This window comes from Hypanus sabinus (assembly GCF_030144855.1).
Source record: "Hypanus sabinus isolate sHypSab1 chromosome X2 unlocalized genomic scaffold, sHypSab1.hap1 SUPER_X2_unloc_6, whole genome shotgun sequence".
Classification (NCBI taxonomy): Eukaryota; Metazoa; Chordata; class Chondrichthyes; order Myliobatiformes; family Dasyatidae; genus Hypanus; species Hypanus sabinus.
In genome coordinates this window covers 543239-569735 of record NW_026779006.1, presented here as the reverse complement: position 1 = coordinate 569735, position 26497 = coordinate 543239, and the positions used below count along the sequence as shown (strand labels likewise).

The window sequence follows — 26497 nt, the reverse complement described above, 5'->3', positions numbered from 1 at the left end:
CAGGGAGCGTCCTTTCTGCTGCAATTAAACCAAACACAAAGGACTAATAATGTAAGATGGAAATGCAATAATCTTTCAATGATAGAGTTAATAAATGAATGTTAGTGAATTCCCCTGAATCGAGAAGTCCTGAGAGAATCTTGGAACAGATTTATTGTACGCGACCCGGGTTTCAATGTCTGGAGGAGAGCGGATTCAGATGGAGAAATGGAGAATATCCGGCATTGAACGGGTTAAATTGGCACAGGGTCAGTCCCGAGGCGACCTATCCGCCGAGCAACCACAGTCTCTCCTGCCCCCTTACTTTCTCCTTTCACCAAGCATACTCAAATTTCACCCAAGTTCTCTGCGACTAGAAGTATTGAGAGAAGTGGTTTCAGAAAGCAATTAAGGGATTTGGGCCGAGTTCAGTGGAATAGGATCCTTTTGTTCAGAGAAATAATTAAGCTGATTTCATTCCACGCCAGACAGCATCGGGGCGGAGCTCACAGAGCAAAGTGGAGATCTAGTTCACAGCTTGGAATTTATTTAACAAAGAACACCTCCCCGGGGGTTGTAATGAAATATCACAGAATACACAACAGTCCGTCCAGAAAATGTTTTCAATCATCAGAAGCTCAACGCAGCCTCTGCGGTTCCTTTCTGTATTTCGCACCATCCCCCACCCGCCGTACAATTCCAGGCCTGGTTCAGGTTGGTCTTCAGTGTGACGACCGTTGCAACCCGCCGATGTCACTGCTCATCCCAGTCCGGGTCTCCCACAAGCTCATTGAGAGGCCAGTCACAGGGCACAAATCAGGATCCAGACTGCTTCATTTAGTTTAATTCAGGAGCTTTTTGTTCCTTTGCAGAAAACTGAGTCTCAACAGACTCTGAAGTAACCCAGATGTCACCCAAATGACCCAAATGGGCCAGATGTGACCCAGATGTGACCCGGATCGCACAGATGACCCAGATGGGCCAGTTGACTCAGATGGGAGGCGATGGGCAGGCAAGGAGTAAGATACGGAAAATGGGATGAGGACTGGTGAAGGGGGGGGGGGGAAGCATTACCAGAAGTTCGAGAAATCGATGTTCATGACATCAGTTTGGAGGCAACCCAGACGGAATATAAGGTCTTGTTCCTCTAACCTGAATGGGGCCTCATCGCGATAGTAGAGGATCTTCTGGCGGACGGAGCACAGGTGCTCGGCGAAGCGGTCTCCCAACCTCCGTCGGGTCTCAGCGTTAAACAGGAGGAACAGCAGGAGCACCGGACACAGTACAGCATCCCTACAGCCTCACCAGTGAAGCGTCGCCTCACCTGGAAGGACAGTCTGTGGTCCAGAATGGTAAAGAGGGAGGAGATGTCGGGGCGGGTGTAGCATTTGTTCTGCTTCCAAGGATAAGCCCCAGGAGGGAGATCAGTGAGAAGGTCTGATTTACGTGCTGGTGGCGAAGGCTGTTGGGGTGGTGAAACCTATCCCGGGTAGGGTGGCGGGTGGATGGGGTAAGAGCAGACATGCACGATATGGAAGAGATGCTGTTGAGGGCAGCGTTGATGGTGGAGGAAGGGAAGCCTCTTTTTTGAAAAAGGAGGACATCTCCTTCGCTCTAGAATGAAAAGCCTCATCCTGAGATGAGATGTGTTGGAGACAGGGGAATTGAGAGAAATGCATCGCGATTTTACAGATAACAGGATGGGAACAGCTTTGAGAGTCCGTGGGTTTGCAGTAGACATCAGTGGATAACCTGCCTCCTGAGACAGAGTCAGTAAAAACAAGAAAAGTACTGAAAGGTTGCGCCTCAATTTTACTCCGGACATGGTCTGACCAGAGTGTTATAAATTACAACATAACCTCCTGGCTTTTGAACTCGGCGCTTCACGAATAAAAGCCGGTATTCTATAAGCCTCCTTCACCAACTAATCGACATATTTCGCCACATCCATCGATCTGTGAACTTGCATCCCAAGAACTGTCTTTCCGCAACACTGTTCGGCATCTTGCCGTTAGTAGTGAACATGGAATCTACAGCACATTACAGGCCTTTCGGCCCACAATGATGTGCGGACCATGTAACATACTCTAGAAACTGCCAAGAACTGCCCTACCGCATAGCCCTCTATTTTCTCAGCTCCATGAACCTAACTAAGAGTCTCTTAAAAGACCCTGTTCTATCCACCACTGCCATCTTCGCCATGCATTCCATGCACCACCACTTTCTGTGTGAAACACTTACCTCTGACACCCCCTCTGTACCTACTTCCAAGCACCTTAAAACTGTGCCCCCTCGTGTTAGCCTTTTCAGCCCTGGGAAATAGCCTCTGGCAATCCACACGATCAGTGTCTCTCATCATTTTATACACGTGTATCAGGTCACCTCTCACCGTCCGGCGCTCCAGAGAGTAAAGACCAAGTTCACTCTGCCTATTCTCATAAGGCATGCTCTCCAATCCAGGCAACACCCTTGTAAATCTCCTCTGCACTCGCTCTATAGTATCCACATCCTTCCTGTAGTGAGGTGACCAGAATTGAACACAGTACTCCAGTTGGGGTCTGACTCAGGCGTTGTTTCTCTGTAACATCACGTCACAGCTCTTGAAATCAATCCGACAGTTGGTGAAGCCCATTACGCCATACGCCTTCTTAACAACGCTGTCAACCTATGCAGCAGCTTCGAGTGTCCTGTGGACACAGACGCCAAGATCTGGCTGATCTGGGTCACCGGACAGGGTTATGACTTTAATTATGATTTGCTCAGTGTTGCCACCTCCCCTGACCCCCGTCTCGCTGCCGGTCCCAACCCCGGGAGGGTGGGAGTTTATCTCAGTTACGAGTCCGGGACAGTTTCATTTTACAACGTGGAGACTAAGTCCCATCTCCACACCGTCACTGGGAATAAATTCACGGGGAAACTTTATCCTTTCTTCGCGACCTGGTATGAAAACCAATGGCTGAGAATCTGCTCCGGTTCCGCTCCGGGTCTGTAAACGGGTCGGGTCCCGGGACCGGCGTCAGGAGTAAAGTCCCTGTAAATATTAATGTGCGGAGAGTGCATCTAAATACGTGGCTAAGGAGATGGTGCAGGAGGGAGGGCTTCATGCTTCTGGACAATTGGGCTTTGATCCCGGGAAGGTGGCGCCTGTTCCGACCGGACGGTTTGCACCTAAACTGGAGGGGGACTAACATCCTTGGGGGTAGATTTACTAGTGCTGCACCCCGGGGGGTTTAAACTAGATTTGCAGAGGGAGGGGAACCAGAGTGTTAGAGCAAATAGTGGGGTGGAGGAAGATAACGATCATGCGAGGACTGCATGTATAGACAGAAATGAAAAAACGTTTATACATGATAGAACTAAGTAGATAAATCCCCCGGGCCTGACTTGATATTTACTCGGAGCTTGAGAGACTAGAGTAGAAATTGCAGGGGACCTGACAGAAGTATTTAAAATGTCCTCAGCCACGGTTGCAGTGCCGGTGGATTGGAGGGTAGCTCTTGTTATTCTGTTGTTTAAAAAATGCTCCAATAGTAAACCAGGTAATTACAGGCCAGTGAGCCTGACACCTGTAGTAGGTAAATTATTGGAAGATGTTCTGAGAGATCGGATTTACAAGTATTTGGACAACCAAGGGCTGATTAAGTATAGTCAGTATGGCTGTGTTCGTGGTAGATTGAGTTTAATGAATCTTGTAGAATGGCTCCGCCATTCTATCATCGCAGATACCGGATCCCACTCAACCTCATACACCTGCCTTCTCGCCATATCCTTTGATGGCCTGATCGATCAGGAAATGCAGCTTCCGCCATAAATACACCCACAGACAGTTTCCACCGCAGCCCGTGGCAGGGTATTCCACCGGTTCACTACCCTCTGGCTAAAACTATTCCTCCTTAGCTCTGTTCAAAAACATCTCCCCTCAATGTTGAGGCTGTGCCGTCTAGTCTGGATGCCCCACCACATGAAACAACCTCCCCACATCCACCCTGTCTCGTCGCTTCAACACTCGGTGGGTTTCAATGAGATCCCCCTTCCCTTCTGACGTCTGGGACCCAAAACGTTGACAAATCTCCATGCAAAACCTGACTTGTGTCCTAGAGAGTCTATGGATTATCCCCCGAATTAAATATTTTATTTCCCTTAAAAAAAAAACAACATTTTATTTCGATTCTTTACCACAGACTCACCCTGTGAAATAACCTCCTAGGACTCTTGCACGAGAACTCCGAACACCCCCTGCACCTCTGATGTTTGAATTTTCTCCCCATTTAAATAATAGTCGGCACTATTCCTCCTTTGACCAAAGTGCATTATCATACATTTCCCAAAACCGTATTCAATCTGCCACATTTTTTCCGATTCTTCAAATTTATCTAAGTCCTGTTGCAAACGCATTGCTTCCTTAGCACGCCCTTCCGCTGCACCTATCTTTGTATCATCCGCAAACTTTGCCACAAAGCCGTCAATTCCATTATCTGAATCGTTGATACACAATGTGAAAAATAGCGGTCCCAATACTGACCCCTGAGGAACACTAGTCACTGGCTGCCAGCCTTTTATTCCCACCTGCTGCCTCCTGCCTGTCAGACATTCCTCTGTCCATGCCAGTATCTTTCCTGTAACAACATGGGATTTTATCTTTCTCGGCAACCTCATGTCTGGTACCTTATCAAAGGCCTTCTGAAAATCGAAGTAAATGATATCAACTGCCTCTCATTTGTCCATCCTCCTTTTCATTTCCTCACTGACCTCTAACAGGTTTGTCAGGCACGATTTCCTTTCACAGAAACCATGCTGACATTCACTTGTTTTATCATCAGTCTCCAAGTACCTCGGAAACTCACCCTCGTTAAATGATCAGAATATTTTCCCAACCACGGAACACAGGCTGACTGGCCTAGAAAGTCCCTTCTTTTGCTTTCATCCCTTCGTAACAATTGGAATTTTCCGCTTTCCGATCTTCCGGGACCATTCCAGAATCAAGTGATCCTTGACAGACCGTGACCAATGCATCTGTATCTCTTCAACAGTTTTTTTCAGGACTCTGTGTTGTCGTCCATCTGTTCCAGGTGACTTGTCCACCTTCAGACCTTTGAGTTAGTCACGCGCTTTTTCCTTTGTAATAGAAAAGGCACTCACTCCTTCTGTGTCTGCCACAGTGAAGAATGATGCAAAGTATTCATTAAGCTCATCTGCCATTTTTTGTCCCCCATTACTACCTCACCAGCATCATTTTCCAGTGGTCCAATATCAGCTCTCATCTCCCTTTCACTCCTTATGTAGCTGAAAAAATAGTATCCTGTTTTATATTATTGGCGAGTTTGCTCTCGTGTTTCTCCTTTACCATTCTTATGGCTTCTTAGTTGCCTTTTGTTGAACTTTAAAATCATCCCGTTGATCCAGCATCTCACTCAATTTTGCTACTTACATGCCATTTCCTCAGCTCTTACACAGGCCTTTTGATTATTTTTGGAAGTTCGACTGTAAGTTTTATAAGACTTTTTTTATTATTTATTCGCCTTGACCAGGTGCCGGTGGGGAAGTTATACACTGGTTTATGAGATAGAGATTGGGATCCCACAAGGCAGTATCTTTTATTTCTTATTATAATTAATAATATTCTCTCTGAGATAGATACAAGGGTGGGTAAATCACCATTTACAGATGATGGAGGTTTATGGATTGGAGGTAGAAATGTCAATTTAACTGTATATAGGATGCCATTAGCAATTAATCAGTTGGCAAATAGATGGGACTTAAGCTTTCAGTGGCAAAAAAAAACACAAGTCACGTGTTTTATAAACAGGATTAATAGACCTGCGCTTGATTTGAAATCATCTGATCAAACTCTTGAAGACGTGTCAGTGGTGAGATTTCCAGACAGGTGGATGCACAATGAGCTGACATGGAAACACCGTATCAGTAAAATTATTGATAAATATAAAGGAGCAATACATATTCTCGGTGTTTCTGTGAATATTCTTTGTGAGCGACATGAAAATCTCTGCTAACCATTTACATTTGTTTCATTAGATCATGTCTTGATTCTGTGGCTCATGGATCAGCTTCATCTCCAACTTTCAAATGTTTGACTGTGATACAAGCACAGGCTTTATGATTCTGCTGTGGTGCAGTAAGGTCGTCCCTGTTTCAGGTTTACTGATTGATCTTGCGGAGAATGAATTTAATGTTAACGTACTGGATAAATTTGAAGGAGCAAAGAAATGATCATCCTGTTGGAGGTGTGTCGGAGGACAGTTGGGAACATCACAAGAAGAGTGTTATAGTTTTGGGTGTTTGGGTTCTTATTACGCTGGGAACGTGGGTTCATTGAATTGTGCAATATATTCCACTGTGGCATTCTCGGTAACCCCTAATTGTTTTTTAAATGCCTTTGTTGATTTTGGGATACACAATTTAATAAAGTCTCAGGATTTTGTTATGCCTGAGAATCTGTTAGTTCATTGGTATATTAAGGAAATTTATGGTGATATGTTAACCATTTTACAGAAGGATCAAAATATAATGTAACTGGGATTGTTGGTGTGGCTGTTTTTGTGCCCAAATAATAGGTAATGATGAAGAAACGACATTGACCGATTTCTGCAGAACAACACTCTCGATGCACTTTCAGATGAAGCACGTGACCCCATCGTGAACCTGGTCACATCCTCATCATGGAAGACAATCCAATTGATGTCATCCAAGCGGTCCTGCAGCATGAAGTCCGATTGGTCGGACCAACAGTGGACCGATCACCCATGGCCGCCTCTTGTTTCAGCTTTTGCCTGTACATCGGCAGAAGCCGGATCAGAGAGTGATCTGATTATTGAAGTGTGGTCGGAGGAGCACTTTGTAAGCGTTATGGAAAGGTCGAGTGTGCCAGCTCCCCGAGCGCTCACCTGGATGTGCTGACAACACTTCGGAGGGGCTTCAGTCAGCGATGCTGGATTAAAGTCACGGCGACAATGAAGGCAGCCTCTGGGTGGGCAGTCTTCAGCGTGTTGAGGGTTTCGTACAGTTCCTTGAGAGCCAGGTCAGAATCAACCTGGGGTGGAATGTACACTGCCGTGATGATAACACCGTGAACTCCCTGGGCAGCCAGTAGGGTCTAAACAGCTGCTCCCCATCTGCGCAACAAAGGACTGGAGCACATGCATATTCTGGGGGTTGCACCAAGCATTGTTGACCCTGAAGCGTACCCCACCTCCTTTACTCTTCCCAGTGAGTGGTTTCCAGCTGTCCACAGGGAACAGGGAGAACCCAGAGGGCTCGATGGCGTGGTCCGGTGTCTCCTCCGTCAACCAGGTCTCGGCAAAGCACAAAACGTTATATTATTCTGTTTCCCGCTGGTGAGAGATTCTGGCTGTCATTTCACACAGCTTGTTGTCCAGGGGCTGGGTTCTATTCACGCTGGGAATATGGGTTTGTTGGATTATGCAATATGTCCCACTGTCGCATTCTTAGTAACCCCACATTGTTTTTCTCAATGCCTTTAGTTGATTTTAGGATACACAATTTAATGAGGTCTCAGGATTCTGTTCTGCTTGACAATCTTGATTCGTCAGCATATTTTCGAAAATTATTATGATATGTTAGACATTGCTGCAGAAGAATCAAACGATAACGTAACCGGGATGACGGTGTGGCTGTTTTTTGTTCATGAATTACAAGTAACGATAAAGAAACAATTTACCAACCATTTATCAGTATATATAGTAGAATTTGTTTCCATCATTTTTGGCTTACAGTGGGTGGCGGAAATTTGTTCCTGTAAATGTACAATGTCCTGTGTATGTGACTCAAAATGGCTTCTTTGGTTTCTTAAGAGTAGGAATGCTTCTTTGTCTGATAGGTGTTTCTCTCGCAGTTGTTTAGCTTTAGACTTGCTGATATGGGGATTGTATTCATTTGGTAACCAATGGGGATTGTTATTTGTCTTGTGAGGCTGGGAACTTGGGGGCCGGGGTGTTTTCGCGGGTTTTCCAGAGAGTCGGGAGGAAGACGCCGAGGAAGGTGGACGTGCCCGGTCGAACACCGGGGTGGCCCCGGGTGCGAAGACGCGGAGGGCGGAGGCAAGCGACGAGGGGTCGAATGCTTCGATGGTTGAGCTCCAACGATGTGCACTAAACTGACTGAACTTTGATAAGTTGGCGCCTTTTGCTTCTTCTTTTCTTTCATATATGTTGCATTGCCTAGTACTCTTTTAGTTTTAGTAAACTCTTTAAAGTGTATTTCATAACGGTATCTGGTGTGAATTTGATACTGTGTGCGGGCGCGAGGCATAAACTTGATTCTCACAGCACCTGCGTGTACCGGAGGTGGGGTTGGTGTGTGGCTGGATCTCCTTTTCCCCTAGACATATACCAGCCTGTTGGTTAAGTGTGACACAAAGCTGTAATTTGTTCAGATGCCTGTTCGGTTTTGATGAGTCTTCAAACCGGTATTCTTGCAGTAGGACAGATTTACTGTTGGAAATCAAACGCATCAAACGTTATTTCATACGCAGAGTATTGGTTTATATTTCCACTTCTTATGGGTCCCTGACACAGCGGATCAGTTACAAAAGCTGTTAAAATTCTAACTAGCACATCAGAAGCTGAGGGGTTGTTGAATTAATAATTAAATCAATATTGGTGGTATAAAGGGCATCAATGCAGACACCTTTACAGAATACATACTTGTTGTGTTTATGGAAGTTTGTGGATGAAACAAGAAGATAAGGAATTACATTGACACGACTTAGAATTTGACACACTATGCCTAATTACTGTATTCCTTTGTTCGTGTTGGGAAGCATCATTCTGGGTATGTAGTTTTCATTTAAAAATGGCAATAATTTTAATTTAACTCAAGCTATTGTGTTTTGTTACATACAAACTATAGGACTTTTGGGGGGTAATTTAGGTTTCATTTGAAAAAGGAAGCAGTGAGGGTTTTATGTCCCAATTCTCTACACCACACTATGTCCAGTTCGTGTCCGGAATGAGGCTTTAAATTGGAGTGTAAGCTGCCGTTTATACAAACCTCGTTCTCCATGTCAGCCAATTATTCAAGGAGAAGGCGGAGACTGAGGTGATTGACAATGGATTAGCCAACCAGCATCCGGCAAGACCGTCGCCATCGAAGTGGTCCTGACGAAGGGTCCCAGCCCGAAATGTTGCTTCCCGACTTGCTGAGTTCCTCCAGCTTGTTTGTACGTGTCGACTAGATCTCCGCCACTTTCTGGCAACGTCGGGCTGCGAGTTCAGTGGGAGGGAATGGGAACTGATGGGCATATATGCAGACCAATGGGCGAGCGGCATTCAGGAGTAATTCTTTGACTGCCATCTGACCGATCCAATGAGGTACCGAGTTTCCAGGCCGGTGCGTTGCCCCGTCCCCCACGCACACTCTGGTAACTGCCCGGAGCTGCCGATCGATGGGACAATCCGCCCAAGAATAAACATCGAAACCTCCGGCACAAAACAGGAGGTGCTGTGCCGAACATGGCCTCACCTTAGAAATACCTGGGAGATGAGGCGGTGAATGTGAGGATCTGGAGCTCGGACCGGAGACACTGCTGCCGCCTCTGCCGTGTGCTCGGGACGCGGCTTTATTAATGAACTGAAGCCCCGAGGTGACCGGATATTTCACCGGATCATCACCTGAGAACGTCTGACCGGCGCAATGCCCACGGTGAGAGATTGTGATTACATTTATGTTTAATGAATTCATATTTAGACCGTATGTGGGAGTCAACTGTCTCAACAAAGGTTGGGATCAATGAAATATGCTGCCAGTGTAAATTTACCTTGAGACTCGTCACAGCTCCAAATCTGCACACAGCCCCACATACACATTAAGTGCAAGAATCATTTCACGGAATGGCTGTGTCTATATAAAAAAATTAAAAAACACAGGTCAAAGTTCATATTGCATTTATTATTGAAGTCTGTATAAAGGGAAAAACCATGAGATTTGTAACACCTCGAAATCCACTGGTTCCCCCAAGTCAGTGTTCACCCCCGAATCCGCCAACACACCCACTCTTCACATATCTGCAAATCGGTGTGCACCCACAAATCTGTGCTCACCGAAAAACCCCACATTCAACCCTCCAGTCAGTGTTCACCCCGAATCCGCCAACACACCCACTCTTCACATATCTGCAAATCGGTGTGCACCCACAAATCTGTGCTCACCGAAAAACCCCACATTCAACCCTCCAGTCAGTGTGCACCCCAAAGCAACCGACACACCTGTTACCAGCTCCTGTTTCCTTAACTCTGAGTGTCACTTTAAGAGCCTGGAGCTGGTTTCTGACTGACAGCCGAAGAGAGAGAGAATATTTAAGAATTGTGTTCACAAAACAGCTGCCTCCTCCTAAAAACTAGCCAGAACAAAGTTTAAATTTCAAGCACACGTCCACATGCATAGTCCCCATATTCTAGTTGACATCCCCTTAAATCTACGCTCCTCCCCAAACCCATCCTCACCCCGTAGTCAGTGGGTGCCCGCAAATCCACCAATACTCCCATATTCACTGACAAACCCCTAAGTCTGCGCAAATCCCTGTGCACCCCATATTCGCCAAAACGTTTCTAAGTCAGCACAATCCTCAAATCCGTGTGCAACCCCAAATCCGCTGAGACACTCAAATCTGTGTGCAGCCCTAAATACTCCCAAATCCCTGTGCACCCTCAAATGTCCAAAGCAGTGTGCACCCCCAAATTCACCGACACTCCAAAATCCATATTCACCAACATACCTGAAACCTTCGCACATCCGCAAATCAATGTGCAGACCCATTTCCATGTGAACCCCCAAACCCGCTGACATCCCCACAAGCACACTAGATTATCCCAGAGCTAAGAATCATTTCAAACAGTTCACAAAATAGCTGCCTCCATCTTAAAACGACGAAAATGCAAACTGCATTCATTTTTAAAGTATTTTTGTATGTCTGAATCTCTGTGTGTTTATATGCGAAATCGTATGTGTCTGTCCGTCTCTTTGTGTGTCTGTGTCGGCCTGTGTCAGAGACCAGCTCGCAGACGGTGCTCGGTCTTTGTCGTGACGGCGTACCTCCTGAGAACACACGGCTCTCCCGTCTACTCCACATCCCCTCCCCCGCCTATTCTGCAGCACCCAGAAAGGGAACAAACTGGCCTCTCCCGGAAACCACAAGCCTTCATCTCTGAGAGAACATTGCTGCTTTCCAAACTATGAAGAATTACACAACATCTATAATTCATTGTGCGAGTCAACCGTCATCACAGTGCGGGGTGGGGGATGTGGGGACGGGGGGGTGGCCCGGAAAGCGGGTGTTAGAAAAGGGGGAGGGTTAGGGAGGAATGTGTGGAGGAAAGAGTGGGGCAGTGTGGATGAGAACAGATGAAGAGAGGAGAACAGGGAGAAAGAGATTGAGGCTATATATATTTAGTCTCTCTCTCTCTCTTTCTCTCCTCTCTCCTCCACAATCCCTTCCCCCGCCAATTCTGTAGCACATAAAAAGGGAACAAACTGGCCTCTCCCGGAAACCACAAGCCTTCATCTTCCGAGAAAACATTGTCACTGCCCAAACAACGAAGAATTGCACAACATCAGACAATTCACTGTGCGAGTCAACCATCATCAGAGTGCGGGGTGGGGATGTGGGGACGGGAGGGTGGCGGTGAAAACGAGCTGCATTAAAGGAGGAATTTGGGTGAGGGTGAGAGGCAGGTGAAGTGTTGGGTAGAAAGGGAGAAAGAGACAATAAGGTAAAGGAGGAGGGAGTGAGTAGGTAGGGAGGAAAGAATGTGCTGCGGACAAGAGTGTGTCAGTGGGGAAGGGAACGGATGAAGAGAGGAGAGAGACAGAGAGTGTGTGGAAGAGAGGGAAATAGGTGAGGGGAGAGGAGAAAGAGAAAGAATGAGGGAGTGGGAGACAAGAGATGGAGAGAAAGAGACGGTGAGGGAAAGGGAAGCAGAGGTGGCAAATGTGGGAAGGGGTGAAGATGGGGGCAGGAGAGTGGCAAGAGTTTGAGCCAAAGAGGAGCAATGAGATATTTTTGGGAAGTGGGGTGAACGCCAATGTGAAGTTGAAGGGAGTTTGTGTGTGTGTGTGTGTGTGTGTGTGTGTGTGTGTGTGTGTGTGTGTGTTTGTTTGTTTTCAACAACTTTACAATCCCTGGCTCTGATCGCCACACTTTGACCATGGATATCCAGTATCAATTCACTTCTGTCCCCAGCAGGAAATCCTGAAAGCGCATCGTTTGCTTCCCGACAACAGCCCCAACAAATTGCCCTTCATCGACAATTTACTTGGAGTCAGAGAGTACTATAACAAACAAACAAACCCTTTTTCCCATTTAGTCCGTACCGACTTGTTGTTCTGCTGACTCCCATAACCGCAGCTGGACCATGGCCCTCAATACCCCTCCCGTCCATGTACTGATCCAAACTTTTCTGCAATGAAATCCATAACTTCCACTGCCAGCTCTTCCCACACCCTCAACACCCTCTGAATGAAGAAATTCCTACTCAGGTTCCTCATAAATATTTCACCTTTCACCCTTAAACTGCGACCTCCAGTTCCCATCTCACCCAAACTCAGAGGAAAAATCCTGCCTGCATTTACCCTGTCAACAACACTCATAATTTTGTATAAATCTAAAATCCCCCTTCATTTTCCAACACTAAAGGCAATAAAGTCATCAGCTTTTCCTGAAGCTCGAGTCCTCAAGTCCCAGCAAACGTATTGTAAATTTTCACTGCACTCTTTCAATGTTGTTGATAACTTCCCTTCAGGCCAGTATCAAAAACTACACACAGTACTCCAGATTAGGCCTGACCAATGCAGTAAAGCCGAAACAGGGGACGACCTGACTGCACCACAACACAATCTCAAAGCCCGTGCTTGTATTACACCCAAACATAATAAAGTTGAAGCAAGCTGATCTATAATCAAGAACAAATCCAATTAAAAAAATGAGATTGGTCAACAAATACTTTCATGTAACACCCGAGAATACCGCAGGGATAACTGAGAATGTTTAATGTTTCTTTATATTTATCAATTATTTTCTTATCCGGTGCTTCCATGTCAGCTTGTTATCCGACCACATGCCTGGAAATCTTACCACTGACACCCTTTAAGGAGTTTGACCATATCAGTTCCTATCATTTCCAATCAAGTGCAGGTTCATTAATCCTGTCTGTAAAACACATAACTTGTCCCATCTATTTGCCGACTTTTCGACCTTATTAATTGCGAATGCATCCTATATACAGTCAAAGTGAAATTTCTACCTCTAATCCATAAACCTCCATCATCTGCATATAGAAATTTACACAATGAAAAACCTATCTCAGAAAAAATATTAATTATAATATAAAATAATAAATACTGCCTGTGGAATCCCAGTCTCTATCACATAACAACCTGAATATAACTTTCCCACCCATACCTGACACAAAACATTCAATTAAAACAATTCAAAGTTAGATAATAGTCCCTCCATCCTCATTTCCACAATTTCATAAAAATTCTTTCCTTGCATAAATACCTTCTGCCTTTTGAAAAGTAAAAATGCTGCTGTTACAAACATCTATATTTAACTGGCTTTACTAATACCATCCTCCAAATATAAAAATGAATTCAATGTCATACTTGCTCATCCAGACCTTTACAAGATGTACAAATAGAAACAATCAGAAAAAATTGTACAATAGCCCTCTCAATTGCATTTCCAAAAATTAATCAAGTCCATCCTTCAAGAAATATTATTTGTAATATCAAAAATATTGCAATTACAACATCTTTATTTAACTGTACTTTCTTAATATGATCTTCCAAACCCAAACTGTTTCCAATGATATTTAAGGCAGAGATTGCTAGGTATCTGAGTAGCCAGGGTATCAAAGGTCATGGTGAGAAGGCGGGGAGTGGGACAAAATGGGAGAATGGATCAGCTCATGATAAAATGGCAGAGCTGACTCGATGGGCCGAACGACCGACTTCTGCTCCTTTGTCTAATGGTCTTATTCTACCGTTCCAAATTGCCTCTGATAAAACGTGAAATTACCTCTTTTATCGAAAATATAATTCAAACACTCCATTACCATACATTCCACAAGTTTACATAAATGAGACATTAAGGATATTGGCCTACAAGGAGGATCAGACGGGGAGATCCAGGTTTTAGAATGGGAACTGCTACAACCATTTTCCATGAGAAAAGTAGATGGCCAAACCTCCAAATACGATTCAGAAAGTTAATATTTTCACGAAAGAAAATTACACATATCTGTTGAATCAAGATTTTCTACAAGTTCATGATACATTTTATTCCATTCGCAAGACTATACTCTGCCCCTTTCCTTATAAAACTGACAACACCACCCCTCTACCAACTAACCTGTCAAGCCAAATGACAATATAATCCTGCACAGGAATAAAAATTAAAATGTGCAGGTTTCCTGAACAGATATAACATCGGAAGAATCTGACAAATCAGAAATAAACTGCTGAAAGTGTTGGCCATGTAAAATCAGGCTTCTTGCATTTCACTTCAATATTTCAATCCCATTACATATCTTCACAAGTAGACTGGGATGCAGAAACCCCCACAACTCAGAGCTTCATTCACAGCTTCCCACAAAACACCAGTTACACCAAGATACCTTTCTGCAGCTTTCACAATAATTTTAATTTCCTCAGCAGGATGAGATGTCTGATCAGTACAATTCACCACATTGGTTATAAACATTACAAACTTCATTTTATCCAGCAGTGAAGTATCTTTGGTGAGAGAACTGTGATGACGACATATATCCACTGACGTCACAGTCTGTTCTCTGAGTGGGATCACTTTATCCAGTTTACCTGCTCTGCTTGCTGTACTTGTCCTTGAACAGGCCCTTCTGCTCACAGCTCTCTGAACCAATTGAACTGGTCACTTCATGCCTTACTAAACCAATCCCTTCTGCCTACACAAGGAACGCATCCCTCCATTCGCCTCACATCCACGTGGTATCTAATAGCCACTTTCGCCTCCATCACCACCCGATATTCACTCCAGACACCCACCACTATGGGAATGAAAAACAAAACTTGAAACGCAAATCTCCTTTAAACATTCTGAGTCAGGTTTTTAACATCATTGCCTTTTCAATTCTTTTTTTCAACAGCAGCTCTATGCATAGAAAAGATACAAAATGCACTAAATTACAAAATACTTCAATAGTGCAAAAAGTCCAATGAGAATGTGTTCCCCCTTTCTCCTGAAGTTCATGCCCTCTGGCATTGGACATTTCCTCCTTAGAGAAAAAATCCCGTCTCTCCACTCTGTCTGTGTCTCTCACATTCCTGTAAACATCTGTCAGACCTCCCTCAGCCTCTGCCACTCCGGAGAAAATTCCCCGAGATTGTCCGGTCTCACTTTATCCAGGCAGCATCCTGTTAAGCCTCTTCCACTCACCATCCAAAACCTCCGCATTATTCCTGTCTTCCAATGCAATTCTCCAGATGTGGTTGAACTAGAGATTTATACAACTGCAACATGACTGCCTGACAATGGAATCACTATCTGGGAGTTATGAACTCGGATTCCAAGATCCCCCTGCAGATCAACACAGTCCAATCTCACCCCATGAATATAACAGCAAAGAGATAATGCTGAGGCTTTAAAAGACACTAGTCAGGCCACACTTGGAGTATTGTTGACACTGTTGGGCCCCATATCTCAGACAGGTTGTGTTGTCATTGGAGAGAGGCCAGAGGAAGTTCAGAAAGAAGATTTTGGGAATGAAGGGGTTAAAATATGAGGAGCACTTGGCAGCTTTGACCCTGTGCTCACTGGAACTCAGAAAAATGCGGGGCATCTCATTGAAACCTACCGAATGTTGAAAGGCCTGGATAAGGTGGATGTGGAGAAGGTATTTCCTGTGGTGGGGCACAGCCACAAAGCAGAGGTGCCACCTTTTCAAACAGAGGTAAGAAGGTTACTTTTTTATTAGCCAAGGTGTATTGGATCTGTGGAATGCTCTGCCACAGACTGCGGTGGAGGCCGAGTGTGTGGGTATATTCAAGGCGGAAGTTGATCGTTTCCTGATCGGTCAGGGCATCAATGGATATGGGGGGAGGTCAGATATCTGGAATTGAGTGCGATCTGGGATCAGCCATGATGGAAAGGTGGCTGACTCAATGGGCTGAATGGCCTAATTCTGTTCCTATGCCTTATGGACTTATGAACACAAGCCCCCTCAATCATGATGAATCTCCTTTGCACTCTTCCAGCACAAAACATCCTTTGTACAGAATGCTAAGCGGAACTGAATGCAACTTTTCAAGAACGTTGTCAAGTCAGGCAGCATCTGTTGAGGGGAATAGAATCGATGTTTGGGACAGAACCCCTCCCTTACGGCAGTAACACAGGCCCTTCAGCCCAACCTTTCCATGCTGTCCTCCAGTGCATTTAATCTAATCCCTCTGCCTGTCTTTGACACAGAACACAGTAATCTACAGCACATTACTGGCTCTTCAGCCCACAATGTTGTACCGACCATGTAACCTACTCTAGAGACTGCCTCGGATTTCCTGATCGTATATCCCTCTATGTTTCTAAGCTCCATGAACCTATCTAAGAATCTCTTAAAATATCCTGTTGTATCCACCTCCACCATCGCTGCCGGCAGTGCATTCCACGCACCCACCACTCTGTGTGTAAGAAACTTACCCCTTAGTCACTTCAAGCCTGGGAAATGCCTCTGGTTATTCACATGGTCAAAGCCTCTCATCATCTTATTACAATTACTTATGTACAGGTTAGGAGAAATATAGCTTCAACATCACCTCTCAGCTCTTGAACTCAATCCCACGATTGATGAAGGCCATCACACCAGACGTCTTCCTAACAACACTGCCAACCTCCACAGCAGCTTTGAGTGTCGTATGGACATGGACCCCAAGATATCTCTGACCCTCCACACTGCCAAGAGTCTTACCATTATTATATTCTGTGTTCAAATTTGACCTGCAGAAATGAATCTCTTCATCTGTGTTGAACTCCCTCTGCCACTTCCCAGTTCTGCATCCGAGGTGAGGAAATAGATTGCTGAGCCTCTGGCTAGGATCATTATGTCCTCATTGTCCACGGGAATGGTACCGGAGGACTGGAGGGAGGCAAATGTTGTCCCCTTGTTCAAAAAGGGTAGCAGGGATAGTCCAGATAATTATAGACCATTAAGCCTTACATCTGTGGTGGGAAAGCTGTTGGAAAAGATTCAAAAAGATAGGATTTATTGGCATTTAGAGAATCATGGTCTGATCAGTGACAGTCAGCATGGCTTTCTGAAGGGCAGATCGTGTCCAACAAGCTTGATGGAGTTCTTTGAGGAGGTGACCAGGTATATAGATGAGGGTAGTGTAGTGGATGTAATCTACATGGATTTTAGTAATGTATTTGACAAGGTTCCACACGGTAGGCTTATTCAGAAAGTCAGAAGGCATGGGATCCAGGGATGTTTGACCAGGTGGATTCAGAATTGGCTTGCCTGCAGAAAGCAGAGAGTTGTGGTGGAGGGAGTACATTCGGATTGGAGGGTTGTGACTAGTGGTGTCCCACAAGGGATCCCTACTTGGAAGTGTGGAGAAGCAAAGGGTTCTGGGGCTACATGTCCACAGATCCCTGAAAGTTGCCTCACTGGTAAACAGAGTAGATAAGAAAGCTGATGGGGTGTTAGCTTTCATAAGTCGAGGGATAGAGCTTAAGAGTCGCGAAGTAATGATGCAGCTCTATAAAACGCTGTTTGGGCCACACTTGGGAGTACTCTGTCCAGTTCTGGTCACCTCACTATGAGAAGAATGTGGAAGCATTGGAAAGGGTACAGAGGAGATTTACCAGAATGCTGCCTGGTTTAGAGAGTATGGATTATGATCAGAGATTAAGGGAGCTAAGGTTTTACTTTCTGGAGAGAAGGAGGATGAGAGGAGAAATGATAGAGGGATAGTTGATATTAAGGGGAATAGATAGTGGACAGCCAGCGCCTCTTCCCCAGGGCACCACTGCTCAATACAAGAGGACATGGCTTTAAGGGAAGGGGAGGGAAGTTCAAGGGGGATATCAGAGGAAGATTTTATACTCAGTGTGGTTGGTGCCTGGAATGCACTGCACGAGTCAGAGGTGGAGGCAGAAACACTAGTGATGTTTAAGAGACTACTAGACAGGTATATGGAGGAATTTAAGCTTAGGGAGGCAGAGTTTAAGGGTCGGCACTACCGAAGGGCCTGTACTGTGCGGTATTATTCTATGTTCTATCTATTTCTCGCTGGAATCACTCTTTTAATTTATTTTTTTATTGAAGGCACGACACAGTACAGAAAACGTAATGCATTGAATTTTTCTCCATTTAGCTTTTATACCTTACCCCTGAACAACACCACAACGTCATCAGTGGGGCCTTCCGGGAGTTGTAGTCATTGGTCCTCGCTCGCTCCCTGTCAAAGCATGTTCCGTCAGCCACCACAGGCGGCACCGAAACGCGAAGGGGAATCACACCCGTCCTTGTGGGCGCCGAGGCCGGCGACACCGACAGAAGCGACTCGCTGATCTCCGACATGGCGATGGAGCGGAAGAGGAGGGGCTGGTCATAGGCCGATTTCCTCCAGCGTATCGTAGCTCAGACCTAACACTGACCCCTGCATCATTGGCTGTAGTGCCGTCGCTCAAGTGGGAACTCGGAGGGTGATTAGTTTATGTGAACGTCAGTCAGCCTTCCAGTCTTTATGAGTTTGGATTTGGATTTATAACGGGACAGGAAGCAAATTGGGAGAAATGTGAGTTTTTATGTGATGGTGCATCGGTCTCTGAGTGACATTATTAACAACAAAAGGGCAAAGGCAGTGGTGAGGAAGTAGGTGATTTACTGGTGGTTATATGGAGATAATATTGGAACGGATATCAAACTTGGAATTGTTTGGGATAAGATTTAGAAAATATGGGGATTTGTGGGGATCATAATATTCCAGTGTTGATTAATGAGGGCAAAATGATTGTTACTGAAACAGGGAAGGTTGTGTTACTGGCTGGGTCATTTGCTGAGATTCATAATCAGGATAATTTAAGTGAAGAAATTAAACAATGTAGGGATATGTTTTTCAATGAATACCCTGATGTGCTGGAAGTCAGCTGCAGCAATGATAGTATCACTGATGGAGAGATTTCTTTGTATGAATTTAAGAAGTCTATTAATAATGCAGGTCAGGTGTCTCCAGGAAAGAGTGATATTTGAAATTGTAATTGTATATAATTTGCATTTGTAAAATATTAAATATTTGAATTGTGCATCCACTTTCCTCATGAAAAATGGAAATAGTAGTGCCTGAAAACCTGACAGATCCCCATTTGATCCTTCGAGTTAAGGGCCTATATCGTGAAAGTTTCATTTATGTAAACTTATGGAATGTATAGTAATCAAGCGCTTGAGTTATATTTTGGAAAGAGTGGTGATAAAATGTTTTATTAGAGTGGATTTTGGAAGTGTGAAATGACATTAGATTCAGTTTTAGGTTTGGAAGATGATATTCGGAAATCACAATTAAATAAAGTTGTTGTAATAGCAGTTTGTCTTGAGACTGAAAAGGGAAATGATATGGAAGAAAGGACTTTTGATTAAATTAGGAGTAAGGGGGACATTGTATAATTTTTCTGAGTTTTTTTTTGTATGGACTATCCAAGTAAGGGTCGGCATGTTTGTGTCTATGAGATAGAGAATGGAATCCCACAAGGCAGTATTTGTAGCCCTTCATTATTTAATATTATGATTAATGATATTTTCTCTGAGATGCGAAAATGGGATTCCCTGGGTAAATCACAATATACAGATGACTTAGCTTTATGGATTTGAGGTATTAACTGCAATTTACAATTAATAGATCAAACAGTGGGCAGATTGATGAGGATTGTTAGCTTTCCGTCGTTAAAACACATTACGTGGTTTACAAACAGCATTAATAGACTTGCACTTGATTTTAACTTATAGGATTAATGTCTTGAGGAAGTGTCAGTGGTAAGATTTCTCAGTATGTGGATGGATAATAAGCTGACGGGGAACCACCTATCAGTAAAATAATTTATAAATGTAAAAGAGCTTTAAATCTCCTCAGACATCTATGTGGGTATTCTTGGGTGCAACATGAAAATCTTTGTTGACCAATTATATTTGTTTAATTTGATCTGTTCTTGATTATATCTGTGTGGCTTATGGATCAGCTTCATCTTCAAATTAAAAGTGTTTGTATGAGATACAATTACAGACTTTTAGATTGTGTTCTGGTGCGGTAATGTTGTCTCCTGCTTTGGCTTTACTGATTGCAATGGGACAATTGCCCTCAAAGTAACAGAGGTTCAAGTTGATGTCAACATACTGGATTAATTTGCGGGTCAAGGAAATGATCATCCTGTTAAAGGTAAGCTGGAGGACGGTTCGGGACATCACTAGAAGAGTGTTTTTAGTTTTGGGTGGTTGAGTTCTTACCACGCTGCGAATATGGGTGTATCTGATGATACAGTATGTCCCACGGTAGCGTTCTCTGTAACCCCACATTGTTTTTTCCAATGACTTCAGTTGATTTTAGTTTTTACACGATCGGATTCGGTTCTGCCTGAGAGTCTGTTGGTCATCAGTATATTAATGAAAGTTATTATCATACAGTAACCATTTTTACAGATGAATCAAAAGATAATTTAATTGGGGATGTTGGTGTGGCTGTTTTTGTGTGCCTGAATAGCAGGTAATGATAAAGAAATGACTTATAGCCATTTATCAGCATAGAAGGCAGAATTCTTTCCCAACAGTTTAGGCTTACAGTGGATGAAGGAAATTGGTCCTTATAATTTGCTCAGAATACATTTCGGTTTTGATGAGTCTTAAACAGGTCATTCTGGCAGTAGGTCAGATTGACTGTTGGAAACTTGTCAAACGGTATTTCATATATAAAGTTTGATTTATATGTCTGCACATTATGGGGCCTGCATATCACACTGTTGAGGGAAATGATGATGTTGACTGTTTAGCACCAAAAGCTGTTAAATGTTAAGCTGTGGATATAGACCTTCCACTTAGCAAATTAGAAGCTAAAGGGTTGGTAGTGTTAAGAATAAGGGGCTTATGGCAAGACGTAGGATAATGGACGTAAAGACAGACACCTTTCCAGAATACATAAACCTGTTGGGTTTATAGAAGAAGGGCTTAAAACAAGGGAAGGAATGATATTCACATGACGGAAATATCCACACTATGCTTAATTATGCCTTGTAACTAATTGGAAAACTTCATTCTGTGTCGTGTACATTTTGTCATTATGAAACCGTCGAAACACATACTATTTCAATGTGAAGCGTACAAGGCTGAAGAAAAATCAAATGCAGTCTTCAGTACAATCTTTGCGAGGGTAGATAGTTTTCAAATAAAAGCTATTAAATTATGGGACTGACTTTAAATCAATTCACAGTTTGAGCTGGAAAAGGCACGTAATAATTGTGTAAAACGTAAGGAAATAACATAAAGGGTAGCAAAGGTGAGTGGGCTGTTGGATTACTGGGATGCTCTTTTTATTTATTTATTAATTTTTTAGAAAATTACAAAGAATAAATGCAATGAAAAATTACTAAGAAAAAGAAAAATAATATTAGTCCTCCTCCCCATCCCCACCTTAACCCTTATCTAAAGAAATAAATAAAGAAGAAAAAGATTGCCTCGATATTGGAGGATACCCACATGCTCCATGGAGTTCAAAATAATTTTAATATTTATTCTTACTTTCCCCAATTACATTATAATGTTATCTTCAAAGGACCTATATATTTAATCCTATCTTTTGTAGGTATGGGAGCCAAATTTTGAAAAATATATCATATTCGTTTCTTAGATTATATGTAATTTTTTCAAGTGGAATACAACTATATATTTCATTATTCCAATGATCCATAGTTAAATATAACTCAGATTTCCAAGTAATTGCGATAACTTTTTTAGCTACTGCCAATCAATATTTATACTTTTTTTCTGATACATATTCAATTTAATTTTCGGTATTGTCCCTTCAATATCTCCTAATAAAAATAATATTGCACTATTTGGGAGTTGAACTCCAGTACTTTGTTCCAATAAAAGTCAGATATATCGAAAATGGTTGAATTTTAAAACAAGACCAAGTAGAATGTAAAAAAGTACCAATTTCTTGATTACATCGAAAGCATTGGTCAGACATATTTGAATTTAATCTATTTATTTTCTGTGGTGTTATATATAATTGTTGTAAAAATTATATTGTATTAATCTAATTTGAACATTTATTGTATTTATCATACTATCAGAACATAATCTTGACCAACTTTTTCCAACAATTTTAACATTCAAATCAGTTTCCCATTTTTGTCTTGATTTATGAATTCCAGATTCCGTCTGTTTTTCAATCAAATTGTACATACAAGATGTAATTTTTAAAATTTTTCCTTTTTGAATTAATATTTCTATTTCACTAAGTTTTGGCATCAACATTGTTTGACCCAGCTTTTCTCGTAATTGTCCTTTAATTGAAAATAAGAGAAAAGAGTGTTGTTTGATATTTTATATTTATTTTTTCATTGATCAAACGACATCAATATACCTCCTTCAAAACAATTACGTATATATTTAATCCCCTTTTGGAACCAATTATGTAAAAGTTTATTATCCATTGTAAAAGGAATAAGCCTATTTTGAATTAAAGTTTATTTTTGCTAATAAAGATTTCTTTATCTTATCATCCATATTTACCTTATTCCATAAATCATTCAAGTGTCTTAATATAGGAGATTCTTTTTTTTCCCGTATCAATTTGGATTTCCATTTATATGTAAAATCTTCTGGTATGTTTTCTCCTATCTTATCTAATTTTATGCTAATCCATGCCGGGTTTTTTTTTCATCAAAAAAAAAGATGCAATAAATCTAAGTTGATTTGCTTTATCATAATTCTTAAAATTCGGAAGTTGTAACCCTCCTAAATCAAATTTACATCTCAATTTTTCCAATGATATTCTTGACATCTTTCCTTTCCAAAGAAATTTCCTTACATATTTATTTAGTTCTTGAAAAAACTTCTGCGGTAATTGTATTGGTAAAGTTTGGAATATATATTGCAATCTATGGAATATATTCATTTTTACAGCATTAACTCTACCTATTAATGTTATTGGTAACATCATACATTTATCAAGATCCTCTTTTATTTTTTTTAATAATGGCAAATAATTTTGTTTATATAAATTTTTTACATCATTGACAACTCTGATACCTAAATATTTTATCCCATTTATTCACCATCGAAATTGAGTTACTAATCGACATTGATTATAATTTCCTTTTGTAAGGGGTAAAATTTCACTTTTATCCCAATTTAATTTATACCCTGATACTTTCCCGTATTCTTCCAATTTAAAAGATAATCTTTGCAAAGATTGTAATGGGTTTGTTAAATAAATCAAAACATCATCAGCAAATAAATTAATTTTATATTCTTCTTGATTAACTCTAAAACCGCCAATATCTGAATCTGTTCTAATTAATTAAGCTAATGGTTCTTTTGCCAATACAAATAAAGCAGGTGATAACGGGCAGCCTTGTCCAGTTGACCTCGTTAAGCAAAATGGTGTTGAAATCTGAGCATTTGTAACTACTTCAGCTTGAGGATTAGTATTTAAGGTTTTAATCCATTGTATAAAAGATTTTACTAGCTCATATTTTTCCAATACCTTAAACAAAAAAATCCCATTCCAATCTATCAAATGTTTTTTCTGCATCCAAAGCAAATGCCACACTCATTTCCTCTCTTTTTTGTGCCAGATGAATTATACTAAGTAACCAGGTTAGATTATCCATTGATTGTCTGTTTTTAACAAAATCTGTTTGATCCATATGTATTAATTTTGGTAAATATTTAGATATTCTATTAGATAAAATTTTTGCTATTATCTTATAATCTGTATTCAACAAAGAAATAGGCCTATATGATGTTGGTTTTAGAGGATCTCTTTTTTTGGCAGTGCAGTTATGAACGCTGTTAAAAAAGATTGTGGGAGTTTATGCATTCTTTCCACTTCGTATATTAATTCCATAAAGGGAGGAATTAATATATCTTTAAATTTTTTTATAAAATTCAGGAGGAAAACCATCTTCTTCTGGGGATTTGTTACTCTGAAGTGATCCTAAAGCTTCTTCAACCTCTTTTAATGTAAAGGGCATATCTAATCCTTTCTGTTCTTCCAAATTAAATTTTGGAAGGGTTATTTGTGATAAAAATTTATCCATCTCAGTAATCTTATTTTGTGATTCTGATTGATATAGTCCAGTATAAAAAAAATAATGTTTCATTAATTTCTAAAGGTTTATCAGCAACCTTATTTACACTTGTTCTAATTGCATTTATTGTTTTAAAAGCCTGTTCTGTTTTCAACTGCCAAGCAAGAATTTTATGTGATCTTTCACCTAATTCGTAATATTTCTGTTTAGTTCTCTTAATTACTTTTTCTGTACGATATGTCTGGAGTGTATTATATTGTAGTTTTTTATTAACAAGTTGTCTTTGTTTTTCTTCTGTCATATATCTTTGAGATTCTTTTTCTAACTTTATGATATCTTTTCCCAATTTTCCTTCTTAATTTTAGATGTATAACTTATAATCTGACCCCTTAAATATGCTGTCATCGCTTCCTATAATACAATTGTATCCTCAACTGAATGTAAATTTGTATCCAAAAAAAAATTGAATCTGTTTTTTCATAAAATCACAAAAATCTTGACGTTTTAATAAAATTGTATTAAATCTCCATCTAAGTTTTATGTCTATTTGAATAAAATGAATAATCTCTTTCTCTTGGATTAATTTTTCTCCATATATCAATCAGGTTTAAATCTTTCATTAATGATAAAGTTAGTTTTATTACTTTTAATTTTGTAACAACTTTAGTTGACCTATCCAAAACTGGATGTAAACAAAAATTAAAATCTCCGCCTATTAATATTTTATCATTTGCGTCAGCCAAGTTCAAAAAATCTTCTTGAATTAATTTTGGATCATTTTCATTTGGTGCATAAATGTTCATAAAAGTCCATAATTCTGAAAAAAAATTGACAATGTATAATCACATATCTCCCCACAGAATCAATTATTACATTTTGTATTTTAATTGGTAAAGATTTATTAACCGAAATTGCAACTCCTCTCGATTTTGAATTAAATGAAGTTGCTATAACATTTCCAACCCAATCTCTATTTAATTTCTTATGCCCGTGAACTTACTGAGCACATCCTTGCCAGAAAAAAAAACTTATCCCAATCCACTCTTCCTAGATCCTTTTTCATTTCCACAAAATTGGCCGATCTCCAATTTTACCAGAACATTAAGCTGCCAGTTCTGCCCCTCACTAATAGCAGTAATGACGTTATCCCACGTGTCAACCTAAGCCCTAAACTCATCTGTTTTACCGACAATACTCCGTGCATTGAAATAGATGTTCCTGAGAATATGTATATCATCCGCTTTTTTTTTTCATTTCCGTTTAAACATGCAGTCCTCTCATGTTCCTTATCCTCCTGCACCTCACTATCTGCTCTTACACTCTGGTTCCCCTCCCTCTGCAAATCTAAATTAAATTTCCCGGAGCAGCACTGGCAAATCTACCCGCAAGAATGTTATTTCCCCCCCCCCCCGCCCAGTTTAGGGGCAAACCGTCCCGTCGGAACAGGCCCCACCTTCCCGGGAACAAAGCCCAATTGTCCAGAAACATGAAGCCCTCCCTCCTGCACCATCCCCTTAGCCACGTATTTAGCTGCAATCTCCGCACATTTATATTTACAGGGACTTTACTCCTGACGCCGGTGCCGGGACCCGACCCGTTTACAGACCCGGAGCGGAACCGGAGCAGATTCTCAGCCACTGGTTCACATCCCAGGTCTCGAAGAAAGGATAAAGTTTCCCCGTGAATTTATTCCCAGTGAAGGTGTGGAGATGGGACTTGGTCTCCGCGTTGTAAAATGAAACTGTCCCGGACTCGTAACTGAGATAAACTCCCACCCTCCCGGGGATGGGACCGGCAGCGAGACGGGACTCGGGGGAGGGGAGACCGAACACGTCATAATCCCGATGTAATACGTCACAACACCGCCCGATGACCCAGAATCCGGACTCCGGACTCAGTCTGACCCCTCTCTTCCTCTCCACAGACTCTGCGGCGAATCCCAGAAACCAGACCCGAATCCCCGTCACCTCCACCTCCCAGTAATGTCTCCCCGATGTGAATCCCTCCGATCCCAGCACACAAGCCCAGTATGTGAATCTCTTCCCGGTGTCAGGGAGATTCCTCCGGGTCCCGGTCCATCTCACACTCTTCCGATCCTCAGACACCTCGAGACACGGATACGCCGTTTCCACATCCAGGGTGACAGAGACTGTGGGGAGAGGCAGAGAGTTAGAGAGTCGGGGGATCGGGGGAGACTCGGACAGCGCGGTC

The 26497-nt window shown here is 42.0% G+C and overlaps 1 protein-coding gene across 1 annotated transcript in view; it reads right to left on the bottom strand.

Annotated features, from left to right (window-relative positions):
- Positions 1-6916: 6916 nt before the first annotated feature.
- Positions 6917-26497, bottom strand: part of LOC132385935 (zinc-binding protein A33-like) — a 36017-nt gene continuing 16436 nt past the window's right edge. Inside the window, exons 4-5 of the mRNA XM_059958168.1 lie at positions 25933-26435; positions 6917-7027 (exon numbers count right to left, since the gene is read on the bottom strand). Coding sequence (XP_059814151.1) covers positions 6917-7027; positions 25933-26435 — 614 coding nt within the window. The remainder of the gene's footprint in view (positions 7028-25932; positions 26436-26497) is intronic.